The 14,119-nt window shown below is 38.8% G+C and overlaps 1 protein-coding gene across 1 annotated transcript in view; it reads right to left on the reverse strand.

Annotated features, from left to right (window-relative positions):
* Positions 1-109: 109 nt before the first annotated feature.
* The window catches only part of UBE2N (ubiquitin conjugating enzyme E2 N), a 41,295-nt gene continuing 27,285 nt past the window's right edge, over positions 110-14,119 (reverse strand). The window contains exons 2-4 of the mRNA XM_082665053.1: positions 9,229-9,475; positions 8,895-9,035; positions 110-8,036 (exon numbers count right to left, since the gene is read on the reverse strand). Coding sequence (XP_082521179.1) covers positions 7,996-8,036; positions 8,895-9,035; positions 9,229-9,475 — 429 coding nt within the window. The 3' untranslated portion in view covers positions 110-7,995. The remainder of the gene's footprint in view (positions 8,037-8,894; positions 9,036-9,228; positions 9,476-14,119) is intronic.

A 14,119-nucleotide genomic window follows, 5' to 3' on the forward strand; every position in this document is an offset into this window, starting at 1 on the left:
TATCTTAACACTGTCCAAGTGAAAACTTGTCTGGCATTCCACAGTAACAACTTTACTGTTTTCCCATGGGTGGCCATATAATTATCTCTTAGTAGTAGTTCATTTATACACTTCCCTTTTATGATCCTTACTAGTGGAACTGAGTTAAAAGGAACAGCTCACCAGTAAGGTGTTGCCATTACGCTCCTAATGTATGTTTTCCATCTTATTGGACACCAGTCATGCCACTGTGGTTGTCTTATTTATTGCTAGTCCCCTTTCCTAATGGGGTTTGTGTTATAATTATTTTAACAATTTTCAAGGGCTCTTGGCTTATTCTGTGAGTATTTTGCTGTAATATGTTGCAGACACTTTCTACACTACCATCACATTTTTTTTTTTATATTTATTTTGGTTGCGCTGGGTCTTAGTTGCGGTACTCAGTATCTTCGTTGCCACCTGCAGGATCTTTAGTTGCTGGACGCGGGCTCTAGTTCCCTGACCAGGCATCAAACCCGGGCCCCCTGCATTGGGAGTGTGGAGTCTTAACCACTGGACCACCTGGGATGTCCCCATATTAATTATTACAGCTCTGTTTTAAAAGGGTGACTGGTGAGGCCATTATATTTACCCAAAATATTATTTACCTAAGATGAGCTTTAGAATCCTCACATAAAAGTTCTACTCAAATCTCATTTGGTTTTTGATTAGGATTGTTAAATTGGAGGAAAAGAGAAAACTTGGCATTTTCTAATGTCTTCATGTTGGAATACAAGAATTCTCTACATATCTCTTACACAGACTAAACACTAGTTGAGTATTTATCGAAGTATGATTTGTAATGGATTTGTGACAGCTGGAACGTTGCTGTGTAGCTGATTGTCTCGAAGTTTCCATCCAATACCTTGTTTCATAAATTCTTAATGCAACTGTTTACCATTAGCTGCACAGTAGTCAGCACCTTCTTTATGCCTAGCATTAGAGCTACAGAACAGGTTTGTACCCTCAAGGATCTTATATTCTAGTGAAGTAGAGATGAGTGATAATTATTTATACATCAGAAAATGTCTTTCAACGTGTTAGATCTATTTTTTAAGACATATAGGTACCATCTTCAAAAGCAAAATTTTATATAAAAATGTGATCCCCATCAAATACTTTTATACATACATTTTTATATGGAATTGTAGAACAAAGGTTGAAAAGTGATCTCATCCCTGGTGCTACTTTCTCTCATTTTTAATACCTTCCTGACTAGTGCCATTGGCTAAATTCTAGCAGTAAGATGAGAAGGCTTCTAAGGGCCAGCTTGGCATTGCATTATGTCAAAGACCCTAATTTACTCTGAAACTAGCTTTTTTTTTTTTTTTTTTGACTGGATTGGGTCTTCATTGCCGTGCACGGGCTTTCTCTAGATGTGGCAGGCAGAAGCTACTCTTCATTGCAGTGCACGGGCTTCTCACTGCGGTGGCTCCTCTTGTGAGCACAGGCTCTAGGCGTGTGGGCTTCAGTAGTTGTGGCGCATGGGCTTAGTTGCTGCGCTGCATGTGGGATCTTCCTGGACCAGGGGTCGAACCTGTGTCTCCTGAGTTGGCAGGCGGATTCTTAACCACTGCACCACCAGGGAAGTCCCCAGAAGCTAGTCTTAAATTCCTCTACTTTGATGCGATTTCAACTAATTATCCCAAAAGTTACTCTTCCCAATATGTGGAATACTACCCTCTGGACATCCCATTTCCTGGTTCTAACTAAACACCAGTGCCAGACATTATAATAGCATAATAAAAGCAGTAATTCTTAACTGCTTTTCTCAATTTTTACTCAAATTCATTCCTTAATCAAATTAGTGAAATAAAAAATACTTGGCTATTACTGTGCATCAAGAAATAAAATACCTTTTAATCAAGTTACTACACTAGGAATCTAATCTCCAGGAATGTGGACACAGATGTACCTACCAAGATAAGGCAACCAAAGTGGTGAGATGTGGAAATAAAATGCCCAGGCCCAAAGGGGTAATGGTTAACTAGTAATATATCCATATAATGGAATATTATAGACATAAAAATGGCATTCAGGTTAAGGATGCAGAGTAAACTGGTATGGCCTTTTTGAGAGCAACAGTAGTAGTAACTATCAAAATTTTAAATGCATATAGCCCTTTCACCAATTCCACTTCTGGGAATCTAGTCAACAAAAATACTTAAACAAGTTGCAAAATCAAAATATGGTCAAAGATGTGTATTGCATTATTTATAAAACTGGCATCAATTTAAATGTACAAACTGGGGGGTTAAATTATGGTCATCTACTTGATAGACACTATACAGCTACCAAAGAAATGTGCTGCCACAGATGGAGGTCCTTTCAATAATGCTAATTGAAAAAAAAATACAGCATTACCTGTTAAGGTCACATTTTTTAAAGGAGCCTGTACAGATTTCAGATTTCCTTTAAAAATCCTGTATAGGGACTTCCCTAGCAGTCCAGTGGTTAAGATTCTGCACTTCCAATTCAGGGGGCCCGGGTTCGATCCCTGGTTGGGGAACTAAGATCCTGCATACCGAGAGGCGCAGCCAAAAAAATAAAATCCTGTATAGTTTTTAAGTGAACGTTCTGAGAAATTTTCAGTGTGAAAATGTTCAATAATCTCAAATGAAAAAACTGGGTTTTATAAGTGCCCAACCTGTATATAACTTATCAAAATAAATATTACTATCAAAGCAGAAAAAGGAAATCTGCACCCACCACAAATCTTTTCCGTTATTGGAGTAACAGTAACATATCACTTTTTTTTTAAAGGGCTTCAAATGCTTGGCTTATTTATTTATTTGTTTGTTTTTGGCTGTGTTGGGTCTTCATTTCTGTGCGAGGGCTTTCTCTAGTTGTGGCAAGCGGCGGCCACTCTTCATCGTGGGGCGCGGGCCCCTCATTATTACAGCCTCTCTTGTTGTGGAGCACAGGCTCCAGACGCGCAGGCTCAGCAGTTGTGGCTCACGGGCCCAGTTGCTCTGCGGCATGTGGGATCTTCCCAGACCAGGGCTCGAACCCATGTCCCCTGCATTAGCAGGCAGATTCTCAACCACTGCGCCACCAAGGAAGCCCCGTATCACTTTTTAAAAGGGGAGGAGAGACACATCTCCGTCGGTTCTAACACAAGAGCAGTGGAATAATCAATCACTGCCAAGGAGGTAGGGGTTAATTCAGCCTACAGACCAAATGGAGTCCCCAGCCTGTTTTGTGTATAGTCCACAAACTTGGAATGTTTTTTACATTTCTAGTGGTTGGAAAAAAAATACCTTGTGACATGTGAAAATTATTTTGTTAGAGAAGAGCACAGCATGCCCATTTGTTTAAAATTGTCTATGGATCCTTTCTCACCACACTGGCAGAGTTCAGTAATAGAGACAGACTTATGGCCTGCAGAGCCCAAAATATTTACCGTTTCAGAATGAAAAAACACGGATTACAAGAATTTGGCCCTACTCTTTTGGTTACTCACAGTCCTGATGCTTCCTGCCGAAACATAAGGAAAACAGCACCAAGTTCAAATTTAGTGTAACCAACATATCGTGTCTAACCTGCTTTTGACAGTTCTGAGTAAATCGTCTTGAGTAGTCTACTGTTGAACCTAAGCCAGAATACTTTGTAAACTTGCTAGGTTATAATGAAACAAGAGTTATTGCGATTTACTAATCTAGATCATGAACTATTTCAAAAGGAGTCACATGGTGGGTGAGTATGGATCAGGAATATGTAAAATGGAAATGTGCTAGTTATTCCACATGATAGGAACCTGAGTTATCAAATCTTTCATAATTTCTAAAACTTTTTTTGTCCCATAGGTAAAAATGCTTAGCAGAGCAATGTTAAAGCTCCTTAATGAGTACCATAAAATGTACGTCTACGAGATCATGGGATTTCAGTTGCTCTGCTAGAGACAAGGAAGGTCTAAATATTCAGACAATTACCATATGCTTCTCCAACCAACCAGAAACAACTACATCAAGTCCACAGCGGCTCAGCTTGGTTATTAGCAAGTCTGCATTCATACGCTTTCGAAATGCTACGCCAACTGGCACATACGAAATGAGATCAGCTAAAGGGTAGCAAAGGTGAAATTGCAGGGAGAAGGGAGGACCCAGACTCTTGATGTTGAGTTCCATACTTAACAGGAAAAACTTTAATCCAACTCCCAGTTTTGCAGCCAATGGGAACTTGTCCAATTTGTAACATAAAGCTGTAGCAAAGCCAACTCTTGGAACAAATCCTCCCAATTTCCAACCTCAATGATAAAAATGGAAATTAACTCAGGGGGTGGGGGATTTGGTTAAGGAAACAAAGTATCACCAGTCTGGATGGTGGAGTACAGATTTTTATTCTTAATATTTCAAGTTATTACAGTCAACATATTTTGCTTTTGTGATCAAGTCATTTAAAAATAAACCCCTGATATTTCTTAAACTAAGCAGCATGCTAAATAGCTAAATGAAATGTTGCCCCCAGCCCCAAAATACATTATTCCAATGAAATATTTTTTTTTAAATAGACTGTTGAATTAGCTGCCCTATAATCATGGCATTTTTTTTTGCCACCTTTTGTAGGTAAGGCTGTATTTTTAAACCTTTGCTACTGCAACTAACAAAAAGTTGATGTGGCTAGAGTAAGTAGCCAAAGATTCCTGAACCATCAAATAGAAAAATAAAGCCGATTCCTATCATTCCCATGATACCATTTAGTTCCATTTAGCTAAAATTGTGTTTATGTCTTAAAGAATACCAGATTTCCCCGCCACACTCTCCTTTAATAGTGCTAAACCATAGCACCTATGGCTGCTGTGTATTGATTTATTTTTAAATGCTCTGAAACTGTATTAAAAGTGTGTTCTTGGTGTAGAACAGGGTTTAAGTTCTACATAATTTCAAATCTGAGATCTCATTAGACAGCCTCTGAGAGGACCAAGACTAACTAGTGTGGAAGCAAATCACAGCAAAGGAGACAACAAAATTTAAAAATCACATGAAAAACAAAGCTCCTATTAATACCTCAGGATTTCAGAAAAGCTTCTGAATGGGCACAGTTGACTTTCAAGAAGCACTTATCAATATATTCAGATTCTTTTCCTCTCACAGGGCTTTGCACATGCTGTTCCCCAGCCTGGAGGTGTTGAATCCAGAAGAGCGGCCCCTCCCAAGTGCTTACTTCCCTTCTCCATCAGAGTGGAAACTGCTCTTTGTCCATGCCCCCCTCCCCCATTAGATTAGAAGGTCCACAAAGGAACGTCCCATGCCAGTCTCATACACCTAATCATCCCCAACAAGTAGTACAGTGTTGGGCACATATTAGGCACTCTTACTTGACGAATAACTGTGTCCATAAGCTTAGTAGTTACAAAATCAAAGATTTACGAGCGAGAAGAACTACATAAAGGAGCAGGTGGGCTGGGAGAGGACTCTAACCAGCTGGAGAGTCACTGAATTAAGAGAAGAATGATAAGCTCTTCTTAGGATGGCTGCTACTCAGCTCCTCCCAGAAGGTACCCTACATAAGCCAGGTCATGTCTGCTGCTGCCAGAACTTCAGATCATTCAAGTTACCAGAATTCTGGATTTTCATGTGAGTCTCCTGATTTTTTTAAACGTTGGCACTGAATTCAAAATGTTTTAACCAACCACACTGTGTGGGCCAAGGAAAACAGGCCCCAAAGCCAGATGTAGCTCTCAGTTTTCGAACTCTTATCTTGGACTCTTCCAGAGCCCCTTAAATCCTAAGAAAGCTCAACACACTGGTTCTTGTTTCATCTCACTGGTTGAGAAAGGAAGTATTACCAAAACAATGGGGACTCTTATCCAAATTACAAAGGAAAAAACCATGATGCCATGAAATTAGGAATTCATGTATTTGAAATAAAAACAGTGAATTATTTCATTTCTGTATTTCTATAACTCAGAGGCCTATTTTAGATACATTTTGTAGAGTAACAGATTTAAATCTGGAATTTTATAACTTGTAAATCACTATGTAATACTAGCTATCATCATGAGTAGTGCCATCTGCAATAAATAAAGCTGATCTCTATTTAACTGCTTGAAGTGTTCACTCATTTTGGCCCCAGAATGAGATTCAGTTTCCTTAGTGGCAAGACAACTTCTAAACAGCTCAAGAATTGTTATAAATGACAACTGCTGTTAAGTCTTTAAATTTACAATATTAGGGTTATGAACAATTTTATTCTGAGTTAAACTAGCATTTGTTTCCAAGCAATGCATTTATTTGGAAGGATATCAGTTACCAGTCATCAAAAACTTTTGTATGTTGAAAATGTAATTTTAATAGATAATTCTTCATCTTACATAGGAGCACAATAAAATACACCACATTCTGAAAAAACTCCAGAAGTTACGAGAATAAGAGGGGGGAAAATTCAGATGGGCTACAATATCCATTACCTTAAACTGCAAGAGACAAAGGTTCCAACCCACAGGTTAACATTTACATACTTATGACTGACTACATTTATGTCTTAAAAATAACAAGAATCAGGAATTAGATATGGAAGGGTGGGAAAGAACAGTTTTGTGGGGGAGGAACTCTGTCAATGCAGAAAAAAGAGTTGATTATCAAATTAAAGAATAAAAGGAGCTCCCGTAGCAAATACTAGAGGGATGACAGTAAGAATCATTAATTGAGGATATGATGCCCTCTAAGGGAGAAACCTTTCTGATGACACTTATACAAGCTGGCTGCTTGAGATTTGCTCAGCAGGTCTGTAAGAAAGACTCATAAATGGCCTGAGCAAACCCCAAGTGATTATCAGATTGGTGTTTCCTAATAACACACACCAGTGGTCACACATGAAGTTCTGAGACAAGAACTAAGAGCAAAGTCATAATGCAAATGCCAGACACAAATGTGGCACATGTGAAAGTCCCACATAAAGCCAGTCACGAGTGTGGCTGTGCTGTGACTCTCTCTCCTCTACAGTAATTTTCAAACATTGTGGCAAGACACCAATGATCATCTAACTAATCAGACAACACAAACACATTTATTTCAAATTTCTAGGAGGTAAAAAATGTCACATACTGATGCTTTAGGCATGCTCAGGGCCAGCGTATAAATACTCCATTCAGTGATATATCTTAACACAAATTTTGCATTAGTGAAAAGAAACTGGCAAAATCCTCCTCTCGCCATTCAATTTGTCAGACGTTGAAGACCAAAAGAGAATGTTCCATCAGTTTTAATTTTTAAATACGATTGTCACATTGGGAAAAATGAAATAAACACAGTAAAATAAACTGTACAAAGGCAAAGTAGAATAACAAAAAATATTTTACTAAAACATAAGATTTACAGAAGTTTCCAGACAAGCCATACAAAATGGTCACAAGCTTTTTCTTGAAGGGAGGATTCTACACTTGACAGCAAAGTCACAATGTTATTAGTGAGGGCTGTGATGTTTGTTTAATGTTCCCATTTTGGTTCAAACAATCAAGCTTGTCCATCTACAGTGTCTAAATAAAGTTAGACTTGGCTAGAGAGCATATTCTAAAGAACTGGTTAGCTGCTTTTAACCAATGCAATCAGATCACCATAAAAAGGGGGAAAGGAGCCCATAAAATTAAAATAAAACTACCTTCCCCCCACCACCAAAAAAATAATAATAATAAAGAAAAACACCCACACCCCTGCAGCTAACCCTGACAACTACCTTCATTCACAGTGCTTTATACTCAAACCATGATGGGGAAATGAATAAAAGCAGAGAAGGGCCACTGCTTTTAAACGTTTCGCAACAATCCAGATGACACTTCTAGCCTCTGCTCATGCTTTACAACAGTGAATCAGGACAAGACATAGATTTGCTAATGTGCATTTAATCACCAAAGGACTGAAGATGTCTGGGGCTTTTATTCTGTAATGTTTCTAAGACTGTGTCCATTAAATGCAAACAAAAAAGGAAGAAGTCTTGGCAGAACAAGAGAAGTGATGCACACTTGATGATCGGATCGATTTAAATATTATTCATGGCATATAGCCTAGTCCATGCTCTAGCTGCAGACAAAAACAAACACGCAATTATTACTTTACTTACTTCAATATGTTCCTTTCCAAACTCTATAAAAAGTAAACAAACAGTATTAAGTTAATTATGGAAACAGCATGCTGTAATCCCTTAAATTCATGCCATTTTCTATAATCTGGATCAGGGCAGAAAGATTGTCTATGTGTCTAATTACCAAAACACTACAATAGAATTTTAAAGTTCTACAAAATTCAACAGGATGAAAAGAGCTGTCTTCTTTTGTCTCCTTCATTTCTAGACATATAATCCTCCTCATTAATTATGTTAAAATCTGTAGCAAGAAGCTTACTGATTTCAAACTCCCTAACTAAAAACTGACACATAGTTTAGTTTAATCAAACAGATTGCAAAAACAGCTCAAAGAAGCTTAAAGGTCTTCCATTATCTTTAAGTATTGCTAGATGAATGGCAGGCACTCAGGTATTTGTTAAATCATGTGTAGTTGTGCAAGAGTCCAAGATCTCCCAATTACAGTTCCTCTTTAAATTTGGGAGTCATGTAGCAGGCTATAAGATGGCGTTTGAACATCTTTTGTTAAGAGGTTATTTACATACTATAAGAAAGATCTGATTTTCTTCCTTTTAATGTATTTTTTCTTTTTCTTTTTAAGACTCTAAATGATGTTTTTAAGACGGTGGTACAGGGGAATTCCCTGGCGGTCTAGTGGTTAGGACTCGGTGCTCTCACTGCCCAGGAGACCTTAGGCCCAGGAACTAAGATCTGGCAAGCGGAGCACAGTGCAGCCCCCGCCCAACCCACCCCCCCAAAAAAGGTACAGGTTGTTTTTTAAAGTGGAAGTGGAGTGAAGGAGAATGAACATTAAATACCTGTTTCTATGGCTTGGGCTTCGTTGCTCTTCCACTGCTCCGCTACATCATTTGCTAATGGATCATCTGGATTGGGAGCACTTAACAAAGCCTGGATCGATAGCAGAACTGTGCGGATCTGCAGTGCTGGGGACCACTTATCTACGAAGGCAACAGGCCCAGAATGACCAAGCATGAAAAAAACAGCCACAGAACTGCTGCATTTCCCTCCTACAGAGTTCTGTGGTCTTTATATTATATAAGGTAAGATTACAATATTCAGATTCTCAAAAGGGAATGCTTAAGAGAAAAAGGAGAAATCTTAATAGCATATAATGATAAAGATAACACTTACCTTTCAAAATATCTAAACATATTCTTCCCAACTTGTCTACATTAGGATGATAAATTTTGGTCATGAAACGTACTTTAGGGGCTGCCATTGGGTATTCTTCTGGAAGGAATAGTTCAAGTTTAAAAGTCCCTCCCTCAAAGGGGGAATCCTGAGGGCCAGCAATGACCACATGAAAATAACGGGCGTTGCTCTCATCTGGTTCTGCTTTAATGCCGGGAACTGGCTCTGCCAGCAAACGCTGGGTTTCCTACAACAGAAAAACATAACACATCTGTGAAACAAATATCATTTTGCTAAACATCAAAATAAAAGTTAGAAAATTTATCTCTTGGAATTGGACATAAAAGAACCTCTCCAATCTCCTAAATAGTTTTTATTTAGATTAATAAAATGCAAAGTTCAAAGGAAAAAACATAAATAATCACAATCAGCTGAAAGCAACTGCAAGCAAATACTGATGATATCATATACAATTCCAGCTACAAATGTCTACAAATACGTTGAGAATAAAATTAGACTAATGAAACTGATCTTATACTCAAGGAAAAGAGAAGAAAAAAAAAAAACACTAGAATTACTACATAGGTAACTTGCTCTGTTTAAACTTTACCAAAACCAAGCTGTTTAAAAAGTAAAATTAGTTTTTAAAGCCATTGAAAAATCTCCCCTCTGAAAAATATAATGGAACAAAATAAGTACAAGTGCCTAGGCATTTAAACAGGGCTAGAGAAATATACACAACCACGCTGATTAGTCTCTAAAATTGACAACGACTCAAATGGACCCTTCCTGCTCCCTCAGCAATCATATCATTAGTTCTCTTTTCCATCTTTCTCCCTCTCTCCTAAATAACTGTAATATCCTTCCTCCTCTCTGTTCAAACCTCCAATATCTCCATCCATATCCTCACTTTTGGCTGGTAACTCTGCTTTGTATTTCATGAGAAAATAGAAACCTCCTTAAGTTCCCACTGTAGCATTTGTATACCAACCCGCATGTGTGTGCCCATGTGCTCTGCACCTTTTCTCCTGTTACTAAGGATGAAATGGCTGTCACTGGCTAAAACCAACCTCTCCTCTAAATCTTATCTCCTTCTCACCTACTCAAGGACATTGCTCTAGCATCGCTTTCCTCTCTTGAATCATCAGTTTCCCCTCTTTATTGGATCTTTCCCCAAACTGTACAAACTTACTGTAATTTCTCGCCCAAAAAAGGAGAAAATGACCTTGACCTGACTCTCCCCCACCAGCTACTGCCCCATTGCTTTGCTCCTCTTTGAAAGTTATCTATACTTGGATGTCTCCAATTTCTCTCCTCCCCTCCTATCTTGAACACAACTCTCCAATCAGGCTCTAGCCACCAACCTGCTTGTTGAGGTCATCAGTGATTCCCACATGGTAAAATCAAATGGCTAAAGCTTAATCTTCATCTTAATTGACTTAAACACAATGTCTTACCCAGCTGGTCTGCCCTCTCCTTGGTCTGCAAGGCTTCATCCAGCTTCTTGCAGCTGGCTCTCTTCCTACTTGTACACTCTCCTGGCTCTCTTCCTACTTGTATGGCAGCAGCTCCTTGCAGTTTCTTCCCACCTCCCCAATACTCCAATATTGACGTGCGCCAGGGCTCTGTCCTAGGTCTTCTACTCTGCCTACACACTTCCAGAGTGATCTCATCCAGTCCAATGAATTTAAATACTCAATCCACTCCATATATGCTGAAGCCCAAAAGCATATCCTGCACAGATATCTCCCTGAATCATGCCTCTTCTATCCATAACTGTCTGCTCAACAGCTGCTCTTAAATGTCTAATACGCATCCCAAATGTAGCATGACCTTTCCCCACCCTCAACCTGCTCCTCCTCAAAGCCTTCCTCGAGTCAGTTAACCAGAAATCCATCCTTCCAACTGATCCACCTTTTCCTTCATACCCCACCCATCTAACCTGATAAGCAAATTTTGTTGGCTTGAACTTCGAAATCTACCCGGAATTGGACAGAAGTCTCATCACTCCACTGCTACACTTCTGATCCAAGCCATCATCAGCTCTCACCTGGCAGACTTCAACAGCCAACTAACTTGTTCTACCTGCTTCTGACCCTCAACCCCCATCTGTATTCCACAGAACTTTTAAAAATCAAAGTCCTTATAATGCCCCCCAAAAGAAGCTTTACGTGATCCCCTCATTCCACCTATCTCTTAGTCATCTTCAGCTATGCTTCTGCCACCCTATCCCCCCATCTCATCTGCTTTGTTCCAGCCAGACTAGCTTCTATGTAGTTCTTCAACCTGCGAGGCATACTCCTCCCTCAGGTACTTTGTGCTCACTTTTCTTCCCCCAACTTTCTATAGAGCTCACCCACCCAGTTCCCAAGATCTCCATTTAAATGTGTTTTCTCTCAGTGAAGCCTCCATAATTGAATCTGCAAACCCCACTCCACCCTATCCCACACCCTCCCCCTCTATCCCTGCTCCCCCCGCCCCACCAACTGTATCTCCAGGGCCTCTGAACATATTACATCTCACTTGTTTTATTTGGAATGTAAGTAACACAGAAGGGGAGATTTATGTTTATTTATTGCTATATCCTCAGCATTTGGAACAGTGCCTGGCACCATAGATGTTCAGTAAATATCTTACTGATTTATGAATCTATCTAATGTTACAAAGAACGAGGAATAAACAATCAGAAATTTCATCTTTAACATTAATGTTATTCAAAGCAGGATGAGCACATCACAAGAAGAAAAAGAATCCACTCAGGGGCTTCCCTGGCGGCGCAGTGGTTGAGAGTCCACCTCCCGATGCAGGGGACACGGGTTCATGCCCCGGTCCGGGAAGATCCCACATGCCGCGGAGCAGCTGGGCCTGTGAGCCATGGCTGCTGAGCCTGCGCATCCGGAGCCTGTGCTCCGCAACGGGAGAGGCCACAACAGTGGGAGGCCCGCGTACGGCAAAAAAAAAAAAAAAAAAAAAAAATCCACTCAGGTGTGGGAAGAAATAATCTAATTTATATTTATAAATTATTTAGCCAGAAAAATGTTAATATTCAATATACAAACTGACAATAATAGTACATGTAGTTTTATATATTAGTAATATATTTTCAACACTTTGAATACGTATCTGTAGTCAAAAACATTTAGAACACTGCAGTATCTAAACATTTAGGTATGAAAATCAATGAATGAGAATATTGTATTCACACTGCCTTCATTTAAGAAAAATTATACACCTTACACTACACTTCACTCTACAGCCTGCAGTGCATATACTAAAAAAAGATTTCTCTGTCAGCACGGTTATATATTGAAGTAGTCACAAGATGCAGATACAAAATCAAATCCTTTCCCAAAATGTGTTAAACTCATTTAAAGTAATGCTTTTAGTACTTTAATTCAAGACTAGTTTGTTTTGTTTTGTTTTAATCATGGCAATGCAAGGGCAAATCAAAAACTGAAATGATATACACTACTTTCAGCAAAATATTCTTTAGATTCAAACAAAGTAAAACATTTTTTGGAGCCTTAAAAATCTCAAGAGGCAATAAAGAAGCCTCCCATCTTGGGAAGTCCTCCAACATGTAACTAGAACAAAAGAGAAAAAGTAAAGATATCAGGATGAACAGCAGGCGTGAAGGAATGAGAAAAGAAGTGGATGGTAAAATTCCTTGAATTTTGACTCCTCACCTCCATCCTCCTTTGGTTTTTACCCCAGGTCTTCATATTTTTAGAAAGCCATAAAGAGAGAGACTGGGGGAAAAAAAGAGAAAGCTGGGGTCCAAGAGCCCCAAAACACCATTCCCTGGTTAAACGAAATATTAGCTCTATTCAAAGCTATAAAAAGCTTCCAGAAGGGCCTCCAAGATCACATCCCAAAATAGCTTCAAAATCACTCTCTGTAGACATTGTCAGAGGCAGAGAGGGCATTCTCCTCATCTTCAGTTCACCCTCAAAATCAGACAGTCTTTCTAAAGAACGTACATATTAAATATATCATGTGGCCTGATCAAGTATCAGATTTAATCGGAACACATTCTAGAATAAGCTCTTGGGTATCGAAAACTTTTTGAAATAGTTTTTATATGCTCTCAAGTCCTAACGGATTTTGATATAATGAACAGATGCATAATTATTTGACTACACAGCACTGATTTCCCAAACCCACAGCATAAATTACAGGAGGAAAAAAAGAATAAAATCCAAACCAAATGGAACAATTCTCTCCCACAGAAGTTGTCGATTTTTTTCCCTAAAAAGGCAAAAACTGGGTAGGAAATAAAATCCTTCCTGCTACTACTCTCACACATGGTTATAACTGTGAAACACGTTCTAGTTTTATCCTATCCTTTGGTAGAAAGACAGTGAAGTATTCTTCAAGTCTAGAAATAATGGGTTCAAATTACTAGTGCATTGCTTAACTACAGTTTTGAGCACGTAATTTACGTTGCTCTGAGCCTCAGCTTCCTCATCTATATAGTTAACATTACCTCTCATGCAGAGGTGCTATGAAGAGCAAATGAGATAACACTGTAAAAGGACTTGGCAAATGAAGTCACATAAGAGGGCCACAGTCACATTATAACCAACTCAAAAAGAATCTAGGGTAAGAACAAAGCACAGTAACAAGTCTCAAGATTTATTAAATAACAGTGTTTGTTTTTAAAGAAAACAATAACCTGTAGTTGCATTTTGTGATCCTATTTGTTTAAAAGCAATCCTGGGACTGAATCCCAGGTAGAACTTAGGTTAGGCCATGCAGAATAGAAAGTAATGTAGACTAGTTTAGAAAACTGGTTACAAAAAGTAGAAAAGGAAGTACATAAAAGGAGAACATGAATTTAAGTGGCAACAAGATTAGGTCGCAAGGAAACTATGTCATCTTACAGAATGCA

Source organism: Grampus griseus (assembly GCF_964374135.1).
Source record: "Grampus griseus genome assembly, chromosome: 11".
Taxonomy (NCBI): Eukaryota; Metazoa; Chordata; class Mammalia; order Artiodactyla; family Delphinidae; genus Grampus; species Grampus griseus.